The sequence below is a fragment of the Anarhichas minor genome, unplaced genomic scaffold, assembly GCF_050575085.1.
Source record: "Anarhichas minor isolate MPS153535 unplaced genomic scaffold, ASM5057508v1 ptg000043l, whole genome shotgun sequence".
Classification (NCBI taxonomy): Eukaryota; Metazoa; Chordata; class Actinopteri; order Perciformes; family Anarhichadidae; genus Anarhichas; species Anarhichas minor.
Window position 1 is genome coordinate 7,066,652 of NW_027466489.1, and position 24,144 is coordinate 7,090,795.

At 41.9% G+C, this 24,144-nt stretch overlaps 2 protein-coding genes across 21 annotated transcripts in view; one reads left to right on the forward strand and one right to left on the reverse strand.

The window, feature by feature from the left end:
- Positions 1 to 251: 251 nt before the first annotated feature.
- LOC142970672 (inhibin beta B chain) lies at positions 252 to 1,860 on the reverse strand. The gene is made up of 2 exons (XM_076111064.1): positions 1,494 to 1,860; positions 252 to 1,033 (listed from the first exon to the last, which is right to left on the reverse strand). The coding sequence occupies exons 1-2, from the start codon at positions 1,858 to 1,860 to the stop codon at positions 252 to 254; spliced, it is 1,149 nt and encodes a 382-aa protein (XP_075967179.1).
- A 1,964-nt stretch (positions 1,861 to 3,824) lies between these two features.
- Positions 3,825 to 24,144, forward strand: part of r3hdm2 (R3H domain containing 2) — a 49,783-nt gene continuing 29,463 nt past the window's right edge. For 17 of the 20 annotated variants that reach the window (XM_076111044.1, XM_076111042.1, XM_076111056.1 and 14 more), the window contains exons 1-2: positions 3,825 to 4,093; positions 4,461 to 4,513. The gene's annotated coding sequence lies outside the window, so the exon portion shown is untranslated. Of the gene's footprint in view, positions 4,094 to 4,116; positions 4,180 to 4,460; positions 4,514 to 12,971; positions 13,043 to 20,246; positions 20,909 to 24,144 lie in introns of those variants that run through there. The other 3 variants (XM_076111043.1, XM_076111045.1, XM_076111046.1) reach the window with 3 other exon arrangements.

Below are 24,144 nucleotides of genomic sequence, written 5' to 3' on the forward strand. Positions count from 1 at the left end.
CTTAATGATGCCTCTAGTTCAACACACTTGTGTGTCTAATTTGGGACAAAACTAAGTTGTTACTTCTATTTTTTTAAAGTACAAGTAACAACATATATAGAGTTGGTTGTCCCAAAGTAGACATACAAAAACACTTACATTTTCATCTGTTTTTGTGTTATCTTTCTGTCCGTCTACATGAACAAATACATCTTTTAAATTTCCTGTGTTAAAGCAAATCTATGTTAACTATGTCTTTCATATTCTGTCCTTTATGTACATCCGCATGACTCCACTATCATATTAGGGACGTCCGTTTTGACAATGCTGTGCTGGGAGTTGAAGTACACCATGGAGAGTGGCCGGCGCTCTGTGGGAATACAACATGAAGATGCAACCGTGTTAATGCCGTTGACTTTCAGCTGGCTGAAGACAGTGGCATGGAATGAGGATGCTATGCCTGGGGAGCCAGCCAGATGCTGGGGGCACTGACCCATGCAATAGTTCATATGGTAGCCTTCAGGTGCAATGATCCAGTCATGCCACTGGATATCTTTGAACTTCATGTAGAATTCTCTCTTGCAGCACACGCTTACATTTTCACCGCAACGCAATGAGCGTTTCCTGAGCGTGTGTTTAGAGTGGTCATCACGGAGACGCACTTGGGCCACCAGGAAGGGCTGGTTGGCGGTGTCAGCAGAGCCATGAAGGGAGCAAAGGTTCTTCCCATCCTCATCGCAGCTGACTTCCAGACGCAGTCGGTGCTGGCCCCCATCGAGGAAAGCCTGCAGGGTGCGGGTGATGGGGAAAGTGTGCCAGTTACTATCCTGGACCTCCAGCATCTTTTCCATCACCAGGGTACGGTTAGAGCTGGACATCCCACCTTCTGCCGAGAGAAAAACCCGGGCAGAGAGGCGAGAGTCTCGGTGACGGTCCTGAGAGGAGCGGACGTAGATCCACAAAGAAGACTGGAGTACCTGGATACTCTGGCCACTTTCCTGCAGAAACTGGAAGGTAAGACTGAGGCTGGCTGCATCACCACTCTCTGTCTCATCTATGGATCAATGACATTTTAAGAACAACACAGACTGTTAATATGTTGGACATTTTGAGAGTCCCCTGTGTTACAGAAACACAAGGGGGGGTCATTTGAAACCACTTATAAAATCAAGCTGCAGATTCATGTAAAAAAGAAAAGACAAGTCAATACTTCCCCCCATTTCAAGCATTTTACCATATCACTATATTGTGGATGTCCCTACCACCTATAACAAGTCCTGCAGAATTTGTATATTTATGAGTAAATCTAAAAGGTGATGACAGAAGCTGTAAATCTAAGCGTTTACATTTTATCGAACGGTAACCTTAAGTTGTTAACACACACGGAATTCCTGACCTATTTTGTTTCCATTTTACGCACAGACATGCGTAAAGCGCACAACATGCACTAGTGGTGTTTTACGGCAATACAGCTAAAACAGATTAACAGTGTGAAATGAGAATACCAAACTTACTTAAATGTGCAAAGCTCACTATTTCATAGCCTTGATCTTTGGTGGCTATACTTTTTTCTAGTTCAAGAGTACCATCGTGTCTGACGCGCCCCGAGTGCAGTTTGCGCAGCGCAGTGAGGAGCGCTGCCCGGGGAATCGTCTGAGTGATGTTTGGTCTCTCTTTCAGGTGCAGCTTTTCCAAAAGTTGCTGCTTGACGATTTCTATCATCAGCCTTTCCTCTGCGCTTTTATCCATCGCCTCCAAGCGACAGGACGCGCAGCCCGGGGAGCCACTGACCCAGAGACCCTGCAACAGCACGGGTGCCAAAAACAGAAACGCTGGGAATAAAGAAGTCTGCGTCATCCTCTCTGAAGTAAAACAATGCATTTCTGTGCTAGGCGTGCGTAAAAAGGACAAATAAAAAGCTTCAAATTGTCTTTCCTGAGTTGTTTTTTGGAAGTCACAAGTTTCTCAAATGTTGTCAGAGGTCCTTGTTGAAAGCTGGACACCGTGAAAACAGGAGTTGAGCGAAAGGAATGGTGTTTCACCCTCCCGATGGTGTAGATATCTGGGGTAATCCACCACAACTGGTGACACGTTGGAGGGACGCACCAATGAGAGCATTGGGGCACCGAGGAAATTACTGGCAAAGCATCATCAGTGTGTAGCCTACTGCTCTCACACACAATACGGTACACGCACTCACACAACACATACAAAACGCGCACCACGTAGGCTGTCACCTGCAGTGGCACACGCAATCAATAAAACTACTGTCGATGACACACACTTACGGGACTTCACTCCCAGTCGCTGCTTTGCATTAACAAATACGTGTTTAAAAGTGACAGCGTTTAACACATTTTATGATACACTGGATAGGTTATAACGATGTCGTCACCACAACAGGTGGTTTCTGTGCCTCGTTGCCCTCTGAGCGGCACACGCAACCTTCCACCACCGCCGATCAAAGTTGAAATTCAGTGCCCTTTAACCCAGTTACAGAGTAGCTAAGCGAGCCACACAGGCACCAAACAATTGTAGTTCAAAACGTGCAAAGTTGTCAAAGCTATACGAGGCGGGGCACTGCAGTGGGGTATTTAAAACACGTCCCATCATGTTCACTTCAAGGAGGCATACTAATGTAATAATTACTCATCGTGTATGTGTACGTGTGTTTGTGAGAGAGAGAGAGAGAGAGAGAAAGAAAGAGAGAGAAAAGAAGAAGAAAAAAGGCTAATTACTGTCTCTGTCATACAATTGCCCGTACAAGTTGTGTCTGTTTGGGTTCTTACGAGAGTCTATTTTGTGCATAATATAGAATCCAAAATAGAACAGTTTACCAAAGTTGCACAGCTTTGATACTCACCTTTGAGCTTCCCTGTGAATTTGCTGAAATTGCACGGTTGCCCCTAATATAGGTTTACAGCAAACCGGTCTCATTTACACCGAGACAATAATATACATAAGTGATCTGTTGCAATGTAATTAGTGTGTGAGGAATTGAGGTGTCGAGAAAGCTAATGACTTATTTCAAGTGAAGCATGCTGAATATAGTAACATTGCGAATAAGTTAGAGTGTCATTGCACAAACTTTGGTAAAGAGCCCTACAGCTATGCGCTGCAGGAAAAAAAATGTCTTTCAAAACCTCTACGTGATGTGTAAACATGTGTTGAAAAGTGTCCACATGTGTTGACCTAAAACAGAACACCTTTAGAATGTGTGCCACCAGCTGTACTTATAGTGCATATAGGTTATATTTTTGCCTTTAGGGTGGACTATGAGGTTGAGCGACAATATCTTACTGTAGTAGAAGTACTAGCCTGCCGACATGTGGGGAACTTTTAGAACTACAACAAACTTTACTTTTGTATCGGTTCCTTTGAAAATGTGTAAAGTAGCTACAAGTGTAGCCTCACATACTAAAGGTAAATGAATGGGAAATGTAACTCAACAACCCTCCAATCATAAACGTTGAAAATACGACTAAAACTCATAATCATTCAATGTTAGACTGATAATGTTAATATAAAGCGTGTATTTTTTTAAAATTCATTAGACCTTTTATTCATTAGACATGGTATGTGGGAGATATTTTGTCGAAAAATGTGCTTTCATAGAATGCGTCAGTGGTTTAAAGTTCATAATACCAACACATCTTCATTGCCTTTCAATGAAAGAGACACAAATGGCACCTTAAAGATACACGTGTAACACAAATGTAAAACATTTTGACAGTTTCTGTATTTTGAGTCCAGTAACGTTAAATAATAGGTAAACAATTTCACTGTATCCTGAACGTCTCCCTGCGAATGTTCAGTACGCCGCTGACGTAAACTGTCGGTGAGGGGAAAAAAGTGACGCTGACACACACATACAAGCCGGAGCCGAGAAGGGGGAATAGCGTTTTGTTTCTTTTTTCTTTAATTTGTGTCCTTTTATTCTTTGGCGTTTTGTTGTTATTTGGCTGTGTTCCTGTAACAGACTCGACTGCCTTTCTTCTCAATGCTTGCTGTCTATCGTTAACGTTCATGCCGCTCTCCCCTCACGCGGCGCTATTTTGACAGTTGGGGTCGCAGTGAACAGACTCGAGCTAGCAGCTCTATTATATTAGCATTGGTAAGTCATTGGGAAAGCTAGCTAAGCGTATCAGCTAGCACCTCATATGTTGAGACTTGACAGTGCAAGTACATGTTTACAACAAGGTTCGCATTACCGTAAACACGTGCTACTTTGTCGGTTAACTGGTTGTAATACAAACTCTAAGTTGTGTTAACGTAGGGTTGCTAGCGTACACTGAATAAGAAAAGGCTAGCTATCGGGCTAGCATTAGCTAGGTGGCTAGGTGTTGTAGGTGGCTAATTATACTCGCCGGAGGAAGCAAGCTAATGCCGTGAGCTAGCTATTGTTAGCGTGTGGGCAAGCTAATATTTTCAGTCATCTGCTCAGCCACGGCTCTGACCATACTGCCATCTGTTCTCCACAGACACAACCTAAAGGATTCTCCACACGGACTCTCAACATACGGCCAGCGAAAGGGTGAGCTGAACCTTTATTGAGATCACTTGTAACGTTCATCGATGATCCATGTTTTTTTAGTTAGACATATAACGTGACGTTAAGCACCATCTTTAAAGTCCGTGTTCTCCATGCCTGACAAGAGATGGCCATGTTAACATTGTATCCTTCCAATCGTAGGGACACGCTACTGAAACTCTAGGATTGAAGTGACTAGCTTATTATCTGGTTCAATTACAATGAAGTGAGCAGGAATTGATTTAATCACCCTTGTTGTCACCTTAGCTGGTGACAACAAGGTGTTGTTTTTGCCATTACACCGTGACGTCTATATGTTTGTCTCCAATGATTGTCAGACACGACAGCAAACAAGGTGCAGATGTCATGACAAATCGATTTGAAACAACAAATCTATAGTTTGTATTAATGATAGAGTCTTCGTGGGATATGAGGCTGAATTGTGACCTGATGAAGAAATCCTTCTAAAAACCAGACTACACTTCTGGTCTTGATTGCACTATGGCATTGAAGTGCTCGTAATATGTATGTCCAAGGCCATGCCTCAGGGAGACATGTTCCTAGATTTAATGAGATTAAACAGAAACAAGCGATTATCACTCATTTCCAGTCCATAATAAAAACACACAGTTGATGACGATTCAAAGAAGAAAAAAGGGTTTGTCAAGGAAACCATGACAAATGGCCATTGATCTTTATGTCTTGGCTTTAGCTCAACATTTTGATACTCAAGCTGAAAATAGATGGCAAGACTGTGGTGTCAAACTAGGTGGGATCACAGCACAGACTGTCAGAGCTGTGATTCAAACATCTGCTCTGGGGAAAAAAGCATGCGTGACTGAAAACATAAATATTCATTACTATCGCCATTGGCTAGTCATGTGATGCAGAAAATTGCCAAGAGGCAAGCAAGGACTGCCAACACAGTCCCATTTGATGTTGAGACTGTTTTGAAAATGTCTCAATTTGTCTGTTCTGTTGAAGACTGATCTGAGAAAGTACCTGAAGAATGTCAAATTGCTTGTGTAATGTTAGCATCATTGAGAAAAAGGCTTGTCCGTAGTCGGATCTGATGGAGGTGAGTCATTGAATCAACAGTCTGCTGTTGCTAAGGCCAGCAATGAGAAAGATGGCGTATCTCTCATCCCTGTCAACAGGTTACCCCTACCCTGCAACTTGAAAATCCCGATGTTGCTTTACTTATCAAATAGGTAAAGCATCAATAAATGATAGTAACTTGACATGTTTTTGTGTGTAAGAATAAGTATTGATGAAGAGGTTTCAGAAGCGTGCTTATTCTTTTTATTTTTTATTTTTTTGCAGGGTACATAGTGATAAACAATTCAGTATTCATACACCAGTAGAACATGCACGTTTATGTTTTGGATGTAACCTACTTGTTTTTACTGTATTCACTTCCTCCAATCAAATATTTATACAAGCAAGATGGTCGATGTAAAAGCGTTTTTTTTAATACTGTAATTTACGGGGTAATGTGATTGCAATAGGCAGTTAGTATCCGATAAGACATGATCGCTGTTAAAATGTGTCAGCGAGATATCCATATCTTGTTCTGTCTCCTTCTGAATCTCTGTTTGCAGCAGCATAAGCAGAACGAGGCTTTTTCTAGAGAGATTTGAAGAGCTATTTATAGATCTCTGCCAGAGCACCAAGCGTGGTGCTGTTGCTGCTGCTCCTATATCTCTCTTCTCTTAACCACTCCTGCTTCTGTTTCTCTGTCTCTCTCCATCTTTATTTGTTCCCTCTTCTTTTCCTGTTGTCTTTGTTTTCCGAGCTGCCTTTCTTTTGATGTCTTCCTCAGCCATTGTTTCTCAATCCTCAGTTTTTGTATCTTTCCTGCATTGCTTGCTCTGATGTAAATTATTGATCAGGGCAGAAGGGAGGCGACTGGTTGCATGGCCGTAAGCCTGGCTTCACACCGGGTATATAGCTGCTTGACTGGCTTCAATGTAATTGCTGCAAAGCGGGAGGGTCATCGCATGATAGTTCAAAGGAAAAGAAAACACGAAAATTCATCACATGTTGAAATTCACCACTGGATTGTAGGGTTCCAGCAGGGGTTGAGAAATTGTCGGTTTTGTTGATAAATCTGCTTGGGGGGAAAGTAACACATTTAGAATGAGTATCTATTGACTCAATGCAAGAGTAGCGTCATTTGTTTGGGCTAAAATAAACCTCATTCAACTCATGCTTAATCATTAGTCAGTAATAACCTGGTTGTGTCCAAACGCAATCGTATTACATGAGTTCTGTTTTGGCTTGTTTTTACATTTGCTGTGTAAATAATAACCATTTTCCTAGTGTTTACTTCTAACTTTACCTCAGTTATATACTAGAGACTGCAACACCTTGTAATTGTGTTCACGAACGGTTTATCTGTGGTGTCTTTGGCCACTGATCCCTGCTCGTGTCCTCCCCTCTCTCCTTCCTGCTTTCTAAGCCCTTCGCTGTCTTCTCTTACTATCCTCTGAAAGAGTCTACCTGACAGCGCAAATGCAAGAAGCTGCTGGACTTGTTTTGCGGCATTAGGTGCCATTACTGCATACCATCCTCTTTATCCCAGTCATGTGCTCAACCCGAGACGAACCTTTTGCAATGCTAGGCGAGCTAGTTCATACTATTTAATGTGCCAGATACATAAAATGTCAAATGCAGTATGCCAAAAAATACCAGGATGTACCATTGCATGCAGTTGCATTTGTCAGTATGCAAGCCAGCATGTTTTTCTGGCTATTCTGACCCACAATTCTTTGTGCAGCGAGATAAGCAAGTGGGTCAAAGTTCAAGGTGCAGTGTTATGAGGATTACCCAGTTCAATGCATACTGCATGCAAACAGTACATACTTTGTAAGGGCAGCTGCAGTATGTACTAAAAGTAAAAAAAAAAAAAAAAAGATGTATGTATGCGATTTGGAAAGCAGCTTCACTTTCTACATTGTGGGACTGGTGCGCCTAACGTTTTCATTTAGGCACATACACATTGGTTTTAGTTAATTATGTAAATGATTGTAAACGGGAATAAAGGTGCAGATAAATGTTTTTAAAATCAGGCCATCTTGCTTGAGGATGTTGGATCAGAAGGGCGTTAGAAGTTCACCCCACATAGCCCTTGTCCCACATTGCGAACGAGAGTAGATAGAAAACAAAGTATAAAACTCCCCGCCGATCTTTAATGCTCGCATTACTACCGTGTGTAAAATGACCACGGACAGGGTTTAAGTGCCATCCACATGTATGTTTACATATTACGTTGGTATATTGCGAGTGTGTGATTGAGTGACAGAGAGAGATGTGCTCAGAACAGATCAGCTCTTTGGCGATCATCGGAGCAGAGATGAAATTAGCAGTAAACTTGTTTCATGGTATTAAATGTAGCCGACAGTGGCCCACTTCCAGTGCCTTTGAGCAGGATTAGGAATCTTACCTGGGACAGGGAAGACCGGTTGTAGAGCAGTTGCCTCCACCGAAGAGTTCAGACCTGCTATTTAATGTCAGGCAAACCGGTGCGACCGATGAAAATGTTTAGTCGTGCTTCACAGATTTTGGATACATGTGCAATTTAAATGGTCGTACTTTGCAGCCCTGGCTAGGAGTGCAGAGTTGTTGGTTGGTTGCTTGTCTTAACTTGGCTAGATAAGATAAACACTCAATGTGTGCTTAACATCCATCCATCCATTTTCTCTACAGTACTTCTTGAACCAAAAACCTTCTTGCTGCATCAATGCTAAATGTATACAATTAAAAGTGTTCATACTCTACATTCAAAAACAGAACAAATATAGACCATTTATCAGCCTGGACAGATTTGTTAACGTGAACAACTTTATCCTAAAGCTGAAGGAGAACTTTGCCTTGCTTATCTTGTACAGTGGCAGACTAACATTGTGGGCAAACTCACAGCATCTTAAGGTGCTTTCACATAGATGTAGGCCTGTTTCCTGCCTCGAATTGTAGTGCTTTAGAGCAGCGTAGTAGTGTATTTCCCTTGGAAATAAAGATGGGGAAAATTGACATGCTCAACTATGCAGTATCAGTATTAGGCCCCTGCACCCGAAAACAAGATTTTACTGGAACTTACTAAAGTATTTACACTGTGTACATCAGGCTTATGCATCTACCAGGCAGTCATACCAGAGATACGTCGGGCCGTCCTCGACCAAAGAAATTCTTAGTCGACTAACACTCATACGATTTTGTTTACAAATGAATTAGTTGATTTAATTGACAGACCTGCAAAACTGTTTCTCCACAAAGAGTCACACTAAAGCACCCCTCTAAGTATTGTGTTTACCAGACATCTTGCTCTTAAGTTTCCTGGAAATACGTCATTCAGCATGAAAAAGCTCCAAAAATACTGACTAATCTTAATCAACTAAGACCAAAATTGACCAGTTAGTTGACTAATCGACTAAGAGGAGCCAGCCCTAGAAATGGGCTGTCAAATATAATGGATTTAAAACATGGAATATAATAAGGTTATGTCAGGGGACACGGTACGGAGAAGGAAATCCTGGGTGTCGATTGGGAAACCAATATGTCCCATGATTTAACTTTTGAGTTTTGATGTTTGCCTTAACTGCAATTAACACTTTTCCAGTGTACCTCTCCATCTAACCTCCAGCTCATGTTGGCTCTTTAATATTTTACTGCTCCCTGCTATTATATGTAAAACTGATGCCCCAACAAAAGATTGTAAAGAAATTGTCTATATTCTAATAAAGGCTTATTCAGTTCACAGAGGAGCTTGCAGTTGCGAACGTAATTAACTAAGGCTACAGGAAGCTGTAGCTGCTTCACTAGAGGTGAAACATTGTTCAGATCTTATCAAGGTTTTGAGTCATTGATTGGATCGGCAGAAAAAAAGTGAGCAAATATATCTTATCCTTTTACTTTTTTACTGTCATCTCTAGTGGTTATTTGCATACAAATACATAATTCAAATGGTTAGGGAAAAAATATTCTATTATTGTTTGTGAAAACATGTCCTTCAAACAACTCTATTCATTCAAGTTTCTCGCCAAAAGCTACATTTTACTAGATTACATTTGTACACATCAAAATGTATCTTTTACCTCTGCCCAATACTCATTTTCACTGACTAGATCATGAATGCATCATCATAATGTATGTCAATGCAACCTCCGTACCTTCACTGTTAGCTTCAATGCTAACAACGTTACTAGCTCTCTTCCTGCCGATTTCAACATGTATTTTCTGTTCAAAATGTAGCATCAGCAAATAAAAACCATTATCGCCAATCCCATATTTTTACTGAATATCTTCCGATAGCGATTGTCAGTTTAACTTTATTTCACACTATGACGGTTAAACTGTGTGATTAACCCACGGGGCTGGGGGATCTGAACGGATCCTGTGTATCTGTCTATCAGCTACCTTACGCTACCTTACCTAGAGTTCCCTTTTGATGTTTTCTTATGCTGAACTTTTGACTGCTCTCCTCCACTGCGCCTTCAGCTGCAGTTTGCAGTGAGGGGGCTGCATGGAGAAGATGCAAATATGTTGTCCTGTGGGATTACGGTTCTTTCCGAGCTAATAAGGTGGTTTCATTATTCTCCCCCCCCCCTCCATCTTGCCTTCAAAACCCCCCGTTTTTTTACTATTTTATTTTTGGACATTGCAGCAGTGCTCTGTTTCACCAGCAGCTGTCACTACGTTGAGCTCATTCAGCTTGACTTTATATATTCCCATGAAATGGAGATTAATGAATGGTGACTAGTTTGCCTGGACTGTATCTTTTCCCTGCCTGTGGATGTAGGCTTGTTCCCTTTTTTGCAGAAAAAAAAAGTACCAAACCTTCAATTGGAGTTGTGAAAGACTAAATGTATTTTCTGTAACCTCTCGTATAAGCATCTTGCCGTTGCATCTAGTGACATACTGGCTGATCCCAGCAGCCCTTTAAACAGCTGGACTTATTGCAATATCTGGTTTGGCTGTCATTGCAATTATATTGTTACACAGAGAGGGGGAGGGAGGGAGAGAGAGAATATCTACACGAAAGGGAGGGTTGGAGGAGAAGGGAGCGGTGCAAACTGTGCGCATGATAGCATAACAGCAGTAGGGAAGGAGGGAGCCAGCCAGCCAGCCAGCAAGGCTTTCTGTTTGCATGTAGTGTGTGTGTGTGTGTGTGTGTGTGTGCGCGCGCTTCATTCAGAAAAAGAGAGGAGGCAGTCAAAAAAGAGTTCTGTCCATTTTCATGAAACTCATTTACAAAAACAGCTGACGGTACAGACAAGGAGGAAGAGAGCCAGCGTGAAGACAAAGAAAGTAGAATGAGCTGAAGAGAGTGACCGAGGTAAACACCCCTGAAAACCAGATATTTACATGCTGCAGGAAATGGAATTCATTCATCTGTGCTACTTGGCGAGATAAAACTAATGTCAGCGTTATCTTGGTCCAGAGCTGCTGTTGCTGCAATTATGTGCTTTTATCTGTGAGACACCTGATCCGACTTGGCTGGAGATCCACAGAGCTGAACTCTAAATACAGTAAGCGTGTGTGTGCGTGTGTGTGTGTGTGTGTGTGTGCGTGTGCGTGTGCGTGTGCGTGTGTGTGTGTGTGTGTGTGTGTGAGAGAGTGTTAATAACGTGTAGGTGAGATGTAGCTTGCTCATGTGCAATTAGTTTTGGTTTAATGTGCAGCTATTGTAGGAAATTTGGGGTTTAGAAGTGTGTTTTAAGAAATTATAATAGAAGTGTTTAATGATTCATAATTAAGAAATCATAATTAGAAGTATGTTGGAATACATAATTAGAAGATTCATAATTAGAAGTGTTTTAGAATTTGTAGTTAGAAGTGTATCTTAGTAGAATTGTAGCACCTTAATATTTGCTTGTGAAGGTTTTTGCCAAAAGTTGCAAATCCTAATCTTTATATAGAATGTTTACCAAAGAAGTGTTAAGCCATAAAAGACAGTCATTGAATGTATTAAACTGTGAAGAATAGCCAAGGGAAAGTCAGACTTCTAGACAGACATTTGCAGGTTGTGCCCGCGCGAGGGTTTTCGGAAGCCTGACGCCAGGAGGAGGCAACCGAAATTAGCCAATAGGAATTAAGATGGCCAAAAGGGAGGGGATTTCAAACTGTAAGAGGAAGTGCTGGAAAGGTATTCACTCTCTTCCTACTCGGCTCTCAGCGTGGAAGCATCTGTGTTTTCAGGCTGAGTCGCGAGTGAATAGCTTTTCCGCGCGGATCATATTATTATATATTTTGTTAGTAGTGTACTTCATTCTGTAATTGTATTAGCTTCAGTAGGATTAAATACTTTTAATTGTAAACCAGTTTAGGGTAGATTTATTAAGAAGCAACTCTACTGTAAAATAACAGTGGAGCGTGCTCTCCGGCCTTCTCTCGGTGGGGGAGATTCAACCCTCCACACTATTGGCAATTTTAAATTTGCCTCTTATTTTGGCGCTTTTCATTGCTGGTCTTTGTAAAGTTCCTGCAGCAATTTTATTTAGCGACACCTTAGTAACAATGCAAACATGATATAATGGGATTTGCTGGACGATAGATTAATGTACTGTGCATACTGTTTCGAGTGCAACTCGTTTATGAGTGTGTTCAAGTGCAGAGCATTTTAACAGTGTTTAAGCTGGAAGGACAACCTTGGTTTTCTGTACATTTTATATTTGTATTGGCTGAAAGATGCTAGCGGTCAGTTTATGTTTGTATGTTTGTACGGACATACAAAACGTGCAAATGCTGAGGTAATGAGGAATTCCCTTCTCCTGTGTCCCTGTGTGGGAGGATGGTGGAGGTGGCCTGGTGGGGGTGGAGAGTCACTGAGAAGTAGGCGTCACTCTGCAACTCTGTCATACTGAGGAGGGGGGGAGGGAGGGAGGGAGGGAGGGGTGCAGTCAAAAAGGAAAACCTATGGGCTTACATAAGGCTGCATGTGGGAAGTTATGAGACTTGTCCTCCATGATCCTCTCGGCTTGAAGGTGCAGTAAAGGGTTGTGATCACGGCTTTTTATGAATGCATCAGAAATTCAAAATCTCCTTTTCATCTCTGAAGACCGTATATATTGACACAGTCAGTGCTTTTCCCCATCTTATTTGTGGAACACAATGTGCAGGAACAGAGAGAGAATAGAGAGGAGGTGAGAGGAAAGGCAGCACAAGCGTGAGAGAAAGCACAACAGCAGAGCCCTCTTGAATAAAAAAAATCTGCTGCTATTAATAGCAAGCTGTCCTCATGGCCTCAGCACTGTTTCAGGTTTAGAAGACCTGGCTTTTCCCTCTCTTTTCCTGTTCTGATGATTACAGCCTAACTCACAATCTTTCTCGTTTGTGTACATGTTTTTCAGCATCATAATAAATCAAGATGCATCAGTGTCCTAAGCGCTGCACCCTAATTTAACTAGCTTGATGTTGGCTCATAAAATGACTGATCCCATGATTCTGCTCTCTTGTCAATTAGAAATGTAAAAGATGGTCTGCAACCACCACAGCAACCCACAGATTCGATAGAAGCTACCCGTGTGGTGTCAGGTAGCCAGAGCTAATGCCGTGTTCTTCCTGATGTCTGCTGGTTTACATGTTAGCCCCTTTCTTTAGCAAGACAATACATGGCTAGCTGAAGTGGCTAAAGCTCGCTGCTTAGCCTGCGACTGACATACTGTTGTCCATGTTGACTTGCATTTAGAAACTGTGTGTGTGAATCCTTGTCTGTGCGTGTGACCATTACCTGTGTTTTGTTTTTTGTTGGATGTGACTTAGGAGTTCTGTTCCCCAGGTAGCTGACGCTCCTGTAGCCTCACTGCTGCATACTAATTGCCAATGCGTGGGAAAAAGACTTGAGTATGAAAGAGAGGAAGCGCGAGAGCGAGAGGGAGGGAGGAAAAAAATCAATAGCAATCCATGGAGTAACTGCTGCTGTAATTGCCTTTAAGTCAGTAGGTTCACACTGGAGCTTTAAAAAAAAAAAAAAAAAAAAAAAAAGTTTTCACAATTTTGTTTTGATTAACAAACCAAAGAAGAAATGGGGAAAGAATGAAAAACCTCCAAACTTTCTTTCAGAGAGTGCCCATCCCCTTGTCCCTTCTCATAACTTATTCCCACCGTCATTGAAAACACATGAAAAATGAGAGTAAAATCTCCTGGAAACTTATAAACCTTTACCTTTACCTTACCTGAGAATGAACTACACATTATCCATCAGAGCTTCCTTAAACAGATAACAATGCCATCTGAAAGGGCTAGCCTAAGTTATGTTCAAATGGTAGTTTATGCACGAGATTATCTTGAATAGGCGGCGTCTGGTTACATTGTGGAAACGCTGTGAACACACCCCTAAGTAATGTTACATGGTAGCACATGCAAGTTGCCGCTTGAGCCAAACACTACGCTAAATACCGGCTAACTTTACTTTTGTACTTTGCTGCATTGTTAAGGTAAGAGAGACCATAACATGAAATGACTAACTTTTGTAGCACTGGCTCACAATGGGTGTGATTTGAAGTCGTAAAGACTCTACTTTGGCTAATATTAATAGTAAAGGGGCTAAAGTATGATGTCTTAATTTTGTTAATACCTTTAGCTTACTTTCCTCAAATTTGGAAGTCTATTGCGATGCAAATGGCTATAGTGGACACAAAGCAGATGTTGCATATAGACGGCAAGCTAATGGCCCATGGCTAATTTCAAGAGAGATCGACTGAGGGAGCAGCTGAGAGAAAGAAACGTCAGTAAAAGGTCGTACCTAACCAGAACAAGTTTAGGAGTGGCTGCTTGAGACGTCATCAGAATGTTGTCGCCATAGATGGAGAGGTTGACGGACAGAGAGCAAGAAAAACGGGACGAAGGTGGAGACGGATAAATTGCTGTCCTCGGGCAGGCGGAGGTATTGGGAGTGGTTGACTGTTGCAGGTAAACAGATGGCGTGGCGCAGCGAGGCACTGACCTCAGGTCAGCTACATGATCTAGTGACTCGCTGCAGTGGGCAGTTTCTCTCATTAACACTACTTCCTAATCTGTGCTGAGTATCGTACACAATCACGCTCTCACATATGAAATGGGTGAGAAGGGAGAGCAAAGCATCTAATGAATTTAACAATGGCAACAGATTTCAAATAGTCAAGACTATTTTAACATGCATAGTGTATGTTACAGGAAGCTGAATACTCATAGTAAAGGGAATAGTCCTTTTATTATTAGAGGATCTATGGACACAATCAAACATCTCTCTCATAAGACTGTGTTGTGGGCTCCTTTTGTTCCAAACAGAAAGGAGGTTCGGTGACTAGATAAGTGTCTGCACAGCTGTATTCAAATATAGTCGAGCTCACACGTCTGTCAAACGGTCTGCACAGTATGCATGTCATTTTGTGTCCACAGCTCCTACTGCAGGCTTGTCATCATCCCCCTTATTTTTCTATTTTAGCACAGCAGCGTCATGGTCGGGACATTGCAGTCGCCCAATGTCTGGTGTGATGGTAATGCAAAAAGCACAGGGGCCATGTTCTATCTGCCTGTGCTGACGTACTGCCGTGGTTGCCACTGTTCCTGCTTTTAACGTCCTCTATGATGCATGTGATGGTGTGTTTGATTTGCAGACCTTGACTTGCGGGTCTTTGCCTTGTGGCATGTAAAGGGACTATATTTAGCTGGTTACATACCTGCAAACAAGTCGCTTTTCGACAAAATTTGAATCTGTCTATCTAAACCTGAGATAAACGTTTGTTTTTGTAGCAAACTGATTGATTGACAAAGCTTTCCCTGCGATGAGCAGCGTTTGAGAGCCACTGTCCAACTTAATAATGCGTCATATGTTTATGAACTGATTCATATTATGTATGAAGAATCTCAATCGACAGATTACCCTCACTAAAAACTAATATTGTCAAAGAAATGCAGTCAAGTTAAAACTCTGAGACGTAGTGGAGTAGACGTATACTAATTCAGTTTTTGTCTTTTAATTATTTAGGATATTTTAATATTTTTTTCTTATTCCAAATCCAGTGTCTGAATATTCTTAGAATTAAAAGTCTGTTACTCTTTTAAAGGCACTTAGTGCCATTTAACATTTTAAAAGGTGTACTTGCATTATTATACTATGATTATATCACTGCCATAAAAGTATCTTCAAATTACAATATTGTTTACAGCAATTATTTCTGAGACAATATGCCGTCCGACAAAATTAGTAATTGTGGCACTCGGTGTTCTTTTCTTGCTCCAAAAGGCTTAATTTCACAAAAATGTTCTGCCCCACTTAGTATTGTGTCTCGTCACCTTCTTCACTACTCTAGAGTTTGCAGGTCTGTGGCTCGGTGTCTGAGGAACAACGGTTAGAGAAGAAACACTGAGAAGCAGTAGAAGGAGGATGCTGGATGGCAGACTGAGCTGAGTGTCGGTTGGCTGAATGGAGCTCTAAATGGCTGGCATGTTGCCTTCCGGCTGGACACTCTCGAGTGTGCAGGCGACATTGTAAGAGACCACACTCTCTGCTGGTCCAACATAGACAGCCGGACTGTTCCGCTGGCTGGATGCCTGACTTCCGGGTTTGGCTGGCTGGCAGCACTCGATTCTCCATCACTGTTTTGGCATGGCAGCCCAGCCAGCCAGCTGTCATTCAGTGTGACTGTGGCAAATGGAGGTGTTTGTGCAGATCGTAGAGGACGTCGGTCGCCATCGGGACACATCCAGCTGTTTTTTAACATTTTCTCAGGTAATAGCGAAGAGCAACTTTTTCACGATGTCAATAGAAGTTTTAGAACATGTCAGAGGAGATGGTGTAATTATCAAGGGTTATGCTGTTGCCTTGGCTCAGTAAATTTTGTTAAAATGTGAGTTATGATGGTTGAGATTAAGAAGTGAAAAGTTTAATAGTGTATGAGGGAAACCCTTGGTTGTGCGTCATATCATCTGAGTCCACTGATCCCGCCCTCTAAACATGTAGATCCTGCATCAGTCCGTTCCCAGAGTGCCGTTGTCGTGTCATTAATAGGTCATTAGTCACATTTGACTATGCCACTGCATGTGCGTCAATCATGGGAATTGATTGAGCCTGTATTGATCCACACAGTATTGGAGACTGGGCGATTCACAACAGTGTCCAAGTGTGGCTAATCATGTTGTTAACACAGCTTTGAAATGTAGATTTCTGCTACAACGGCATGCTTGTGAGTTTCCACATTTTTATGAATGAATATAATTTGATCAGGACAGGGATGATAATGGGCTTCAAGTATTCCAAAGTTTTCCTTATGTTCTCTGTTGTTGTTTCCAAAATGTTGTGTTTTTTAAGACGCAGTGCAAGTCAGTACGACCTCCTTAACGGTAGCGGTTAGCTCCGTCATAAAGGAGAGACCCCGCTGTTGGCAGAAGAGCCGGTCACTGATTATTCGGACCGGCATGTGTGGGAATGAATTACAATATAATAAGTGTCTGACAATGTTTTAAAGGTGTTCCTCCACCGTCTATTTTATATATAAATATCCCATGAGCATCTGCACTCAGATAGGAAGCAAAGTGAGATTTTGTTGAGCTTTATTTGTGGTATTTTGTGTTGGGATGTGATGTGTTTCGATCACAGTGAGCATGAAGTTTGCTGTAACAACTTATGTGCAGTGTTTAAAGGATCAGACGTACTGATTTCAAACTTGCCAGAAGCTCCAGTTGCTTCTCTTCTCTTATCTTACTCCACACTCCTTTAGCTCCTTTCAGTGTTTATTCATAAACTCAGGATAATGGAAAATTTTCTGTCCAGGTTGGAACAGTTTTTGGTGTCTTTACATTTCTATTTGTGTTCTATTGTGCAACAGAAAGACAGGACTCGCCATATTTGCAATGGAGCGGAAAGGAGATGGATTTCTCTGGGTGTGATGGAAGAGCAAATGTGAGATGATTGGAGCGATCACAAAATGCTTTTGAGGAGGAGCAGAAACTGCTGCTGCTCCACTCCGCTCTCAAACTGGATAGGGCAGAACATAATAGATATTGGGTGAGAGAGAGACAGCCACAAAGAGCCAGTAACGGTTGGGGGCAAACCGTAAGAGATAGAAATGGACAGTGAGACCAGACGAAGAGGTCTGAGGACGTTGTACAGAACCCAGGGTCAAGTCATTGGCCCCTTACAATGGTGTGACCTGGAGGAAGCTGCCTAACGGGGTGATAAAATGTTCATCATAAGCTAGAGGCGGCGCGAGTTAGCTATAGACCACCAGCTGAATAGAGAGAGAAAGGGATATCTTGAGAGGGACGGCGCTAATATGGTTGTTTGATGGATAAAGTTGTATAGATAAAATTAATATTGCAATTGTCTGTCAAGCTACAACCAACCCAATAAGTTTTGGGGTGTACTTGAGCGTGTATCACTGCTTCTGAGAGACTTCATCTCCCAGCATGCACTGCTTTCTTAGCATCTTCAGCTGTTAAGCTACAGTCCAGTATTATTATGCTACGAGTAACTTTTTAGGGTTGACATCAAATGTTAAGACTGGTGTCCTATGGTTTACTGCCACATATCAGCTAGCTTCTCAGCTAGCTTCTCAGATAGCCTGTAAAGCTAGCTGATATGGTACTTAGGAATGATACTCTCTGATGCATGCAGACTTCATCTTGCGCAAATATATATATATATATATATATATATATATATATATATATATATTTTTATATATATATATATATATATATATATATATATATATATATATATATATATATATATATATATATATATATATATATATATATATATATATATATATATATATATATATATATATATATATATATATATATATATATATATATATATATATATATATATATATATATATATATATATATATATATATATATATATATATATAGAGAGAGAGAGGGAACTTCCTATCTGCTGCGGCCTACTTCCTTCTTCTGGAGGTGTGTTCTTGTGTCTGTGAGCTCAGTCTGTTTAGTTCAAGGTTCACTTCCAGCAGACCTGATAGTTAGTCACTGCTGTCTTCAGGACGGAGAGGAACAGAACTGTCTGCAGCCAGTGTGTGTGAGGGGGGAGTCATTGCCAATCTGCACATTTTAAATAACTGCGCGAATGACTCACATTGTGATCACTGTGTGAGCCCCATTAAGTCTGTGTGCCTGTGTGTCCATCTGCAAGCCGTGTGTGTGTGTGTTTGTTGTGTCTGTTCATGCTATAAGCGTCCCATGAGGATGCTGTGTGTGTTTTCTATGTGTGCTGTTTTATTCGTGTTTACCCAGTGATAAATACACCGGGCCTTGTAATTGGGGAAAGGAGGGGGGAGAAAGGGAGAGAAACATATGGGGGTGTTGAGGGATATGGCTGCTTTTCTCTTGGTGACAGAGCCTGTTGCCATGGAGCTGGTCCTCCCATTGGTGGAAGTTTGGTCCAATCACTTAACAGCACAGATTGTTTCATCATTGAGAGGTTTTTCCTCTCTTCCTGTCTCACTAGCCACCCCTTGCTCCTCCATCTTTTTTTCTCTCTCTCTTCCAGTCTCTTCTACTGCTCCCTCCTCCTCCTCACAGTAAGAGAAGCTGATGGATTACATAAGGTTAATAATGAGTGCGGAAGCTGCCACCCAATTTCATTTTGACACAAGTATTCGTTTTACATCAGCAGCTCAAGTTGAGCACAATCGTTCACAATTCTCCTCACTATACTTGAGAGGACAAGATAGCCTCACAGATCGCACATTTTACTATCTATGTATTAATAGCAGACCTTTTTATTAGCAGCTGATGGTTCAGTATCTGTGTTTTATGTTTTAAGTTAGAATGTTGCTGTCAGTCCTTAATACTGTAAATGTGTTTGCTCAGTTTGTGTTCAGTCAGGTGATTCAGCACAAAGCTACAAAACAGTTTCAGCTCTGAAGCTGAAGTTTTGTTTTCAAGAAATATACTTGACGCAGAGCACAATTTAATTCTAACATTTTCCCATCTCAGCAGTTCAAGTTCAGTCACATGAGTAAGTCTCTCTCACACACACACACACACTTTACTCGGGTAGGCTGCCCAGGTATATTAAGGGGCGCCCAAGTAAATTTTCAATTGTTCGCCCATATTTTTTAAAACTATTTAATAGTTTTAGGGTAAAGTCTTATTGAAGATTGATCCCTTAAATTTATTTCCCTGTCTTTACTAGTTTATTAAACAGATTTATTTGTGCATACTCGGACGTGTCCTTTTGGTTTACAGTTAATAATGCACTGTTATGTCCTGCCCCAACAGCCTGTTGTAACAAGAAATGCACCATTAAAGTAACTACGAACATTTCAAGATGTTAGTTCAAACTCGCATCCGATCTCTGGATCGTAGAATAAAGAAAGGGGGCCATTTTGAAATTCAAGTTTTATAGTTTATTGTTCTTAAATTACATTTTCCTTGGTTCATACTTTTCTACATTAATCAATGTGATTATTTAATAGTTGTGGAATTCCATATTTCGCTCCTTCAACCACATACTAGGACTTTGTTTTCTTCGTCATCGAAGCATGCAGGATGAGGATTCCTCTCTCTCTCCACTGCCATTCGTTCATTGTGCAGAAGGGAGATTGTCGTTGTCTCTTTCTTTCCCTCACCCACCATCTCCTTGTGTCTTTATCCTTCTATATATATATATATATGAGAGAGAGAGAGAGAGAGAGAGAGAGAGAGAGAGAGAGAGAGAGAGAGAGAGAGAGAGAGAGAGAGAGAGAGAGAGAGAGAGAGAGAGAGAACAGGGGAGGGAAGGAGGGAGAGAGTGAGTCATAGCTCGTCCCACAGGACTGAGTGGGTTGGCTGAGTGGAGGAGGATGGCGTCAGCAGTAGGCCTGACAATTTAAGAAGACACATTAAAAGAGGAGGAAGGAAAGAGCTAACACTTAAAAGTGGGTGGATGGAGAGAGATATTGATGGGAGGGGTTGACATGGAGAGGGCGGAAGGCAGGAAGGGGTATCCCCATAGCACTGGGAGAGAGACGAGAGAGGGGTTGGCAGGGAGGACAGAGAGAGACGTAGATGGAAAAAGATAAACCTTTCATGCCCCCCCCCCCCCCCCCCCCCCACCCATTTGTGTTTTCTATAATGTTCCTCTGCCTTCAGAAAGTTTTTTTGTTGCTGTTGTCAGCTAAGTTTCCCTGGTCTGTTTTTCTGATCCATACCGTCACCCTTATCACATTTTATGTAGCTCATTACAGGTATTACATGTACAGTATTTTGTATGTGTGTATTAGCCAATAATGCATGTGTCCCCATTTGTGTTGTGTGAAGCACAGACCGCTTTAGTTAGAGTTTGCCTGCACCGTTCCTCTACGGTCCACAGAGCTCTGCCTACCCCCCTCTCGTTCCCTCCCTGTGTGAGATTGTGCAACTGACGCAAAGGGGAATCCTCTCTGACACCGACAAACACTGGTACGCACACACTTCCAGCGCTGCTGATATATAATATGTGCTTGCACAAACTCTGCCATTACAACACACACACACACACACACACACACACATTAGCCTGCACTCTGTGAAGACATAACCTTGCTTGCCTTTTGTGAAATAACTTCTCTGTGACGTCAAACGGGCGAGGCTGAATACAGAGGAGCTGAATTGGGTCGAACTGCCTGTGTACGTGTCTCCCACGGCTGTCTGTGGGTTTGTACGCGCTCGCTCGCTCCTGTTTGCAGCGTTCTGCGCTTCCATTCACCTTCATCTTTCATTCAGCCTCTGCAGAGAAAATGGAGAGGCACGTCTGCTACGTTGTGTTCCTCCATTCTGAAATTCCAAATAATGCAGTGAATGAAAGAAATAACTGCTACTAATAGCGGCTCGCAATCATTACCCACACAAAATTATAGGACGAGATGGCATCCTCTGTTCACTTGCACTCTGGCTGTCATTAAAGAGAAATAATCAGAGTGGGACAGAAAAGGTGGCTACTGTAGGTTCATCTGTCCATCTATACTGTCTCTGCACTGTAACTGTATATGTGTTGTTCTTCTGTAGGTGGATTGTCTTTCCTTACAGAATGGATGATGATAATCAATTATATGATTCATCTAGAAAATATGAATAGAAGCCCATTCATTATAAGTCCACATTTTAACTGTGGATGTTGTCTCAATATAACTAAACAAAAACCAAGGGTATTACCAAGGGTAATATAATTAAACAAAAACCAAGGGTATATATATTTTTTTTTTTTTGAAACTAATTTATTAGTGCTCTTGCTTTTGGCTCCATGTGCATGATGTCTGCCAGTGAACCAGATATTAGTTATCTGATGAGTTGATCAGTTAACAGACGTTGTATAGACCGGCTACCATGCAGGAGAATTCCTCTCATTTCTCTGTCTTGCCCCGTTGCTAACTATTGCTGAGACCCTGACCCAGCTTGACCTGGAGCAGCTAAATTTGACAGTGAGCTCATATCTGCACGGAATATTTGGTCTGGCTAGTCTACGGTCTGAAATGGTGATATACGTTTGTTAACAGACACGCATACTCTCAATGACGAGACATATAAGCGCTCCCTGTTGTCTTTCACTCACTGTGTCCCTCCATTGGCTGTCTTTGGTGTGGTAACCTGACACTGGGGGGCAGGGCGGTGTACCACCGGTGGGTCTCAGCTGGTGGTTTGGTAATGCGTGTGAATTGGGTCAGAGTGACCTGCACTGCATTAAGACAGCTGATGAGGATCATGGGGATTTTTGGTGTTGGTAAGGGATGTCTGGAAAAAGTTTTTTTTGGCCTCAATCCCAGTCCGAGTCATTTAATATTTAGTACCTGTCGATGCAGAGTCCCGATCCGATATCCATATTTTGTAAGATAATAGAGTTGCACAGGGCACACTTCAAGTACATCAAAGCTATTAAAATCAATCCATTCTATATATGCTTGACTTTGTCACTCTTTCTACTGCTACTACTTTCTGCCAGTAAGGGCTTTGTGGCAGAAAACCTTTATAATAGCTGCTGTGTGACTACTCTCACCCGGGTGTAAGACACTGTTAATTCATTCAAAGGAAACTCCTTTTATTTGCCGTGTTAGAGACGCTGTATACGGCTCTGGTAGCGACCAGACAATTACCAGTTAGCCTCGCCCTAAAGCATATCCTTCTTTATTGTCTATTTTACTCTTAAAGGGACCATAATTGACTAAATGAACATTATGCTGTGTTGAAGACGACTTGAAACTAGCGATTAAGACCATAATGTCATGTTTGCAATATTTACTGAGGTAATTAATCAAGTGGGAAGTAGAGTCATTTTCTCATAGACCTCTATACAATCTGACCGTTTGCAACCAGAGGAGTGACCCGCTGATGTGCGGTCGAGAGAATGCAAGTTTAAGGCACTTCCACATTGGCTTCATTCTTGGCCCACCTGGTGTGGAGCCAACAGTGCTCTGTGTCAGGCTGACCGACACACTGACTAAACTGGGACACAACGGGCAGTGCTGCAGTGTGCAGCCTGTGTCACGACGCATTGTAGTTAAATTCTTAGGCCCAGATAACACCTGGTGTCACCACTGCATAAGAATAAATATGTTCTTTATTAGTACTAGTTACCATAGTATAACACTGGTAGGGCAGGGAACGTTACGACAACACGATGGTAACATGGACATACTGCTGTGTTGAGATAATTAACACAATCGCTATTTTCCATCAACAATAGTGCAACATTACTTGAGGCAAATTTGGTTTCCTCATCTGCTCTTCTCAGACTTGCAATTTAAGTTTGTGTTGATGCAAACATGACCTGTTCCTGTCGCTGCTTGTGTCATTTTAATGTGATGTGTTGGTCACTGATCATCTTCATAGACTTTAATAGTTCAGCAGCACTAATTTGACTTCTGCTACTTGATGTCACATTACCTGGAGAAGTGAGAGCCCACATTGTTGTTTGGACCACAGTTAAAGATTTCCAGCAGCAATAGCATACGGTCTCTCACTTCTTCTTTCTTTGCATCCTGCCCTGTTCTCTCAGTATCCTTCTGTCTGTGCACATTATAATCCACATACTTATTTTTAATATCAATCTTCTCACTGCTACTCGCCCAACACAAATGGCAGCAGTTGAGAATGACGTTACCATCTCCTTGGCAACTGTGTGTGTGTGTGTGTGTGTGTGTGTGTGTGTGTGTGTGTGTGTATGTGTGTGGAAGCAGGGGGGTGGGGGGTGTTGAGGAGAGAGCTGAGGAAACATAAGAGAGGCATGGGTAGAGGAGGAGAGAAGAGAGATCAGGTAAAGCTGGTTTATTCAGCTCCCCGTTTCTGGCTCTGATTCACAATTTGTCCTCAGCCCCTCCCTGTTATTGCTATGCTATGCTATTGGTCCACTCAGCCTCGAGATTGACACTTGAGATGGATGAATATCTAATCCAAAACCATTATTTATTTATTTTTTAGTGCAAGAATACACTGTATGTGTGTGTGTGAGCAAAAGGAGGCTATTATTTGGAAGTGTCGGGCATGTTTATCTGTCTGCAGTAGACAATGTGGCTGTATTCTGTGCTACTGTGTGGCCGGCTTATATAAGCAGAGTGGGGTTGGGGCATGTGGGTGTCCTGGTCAGTGATGTGTTGTAATGCTGTTGATGCTGCTGCTGATGACGCCTTTGCTGTTGCCTTGCCCGGGTCTCCCCACACTGGGAA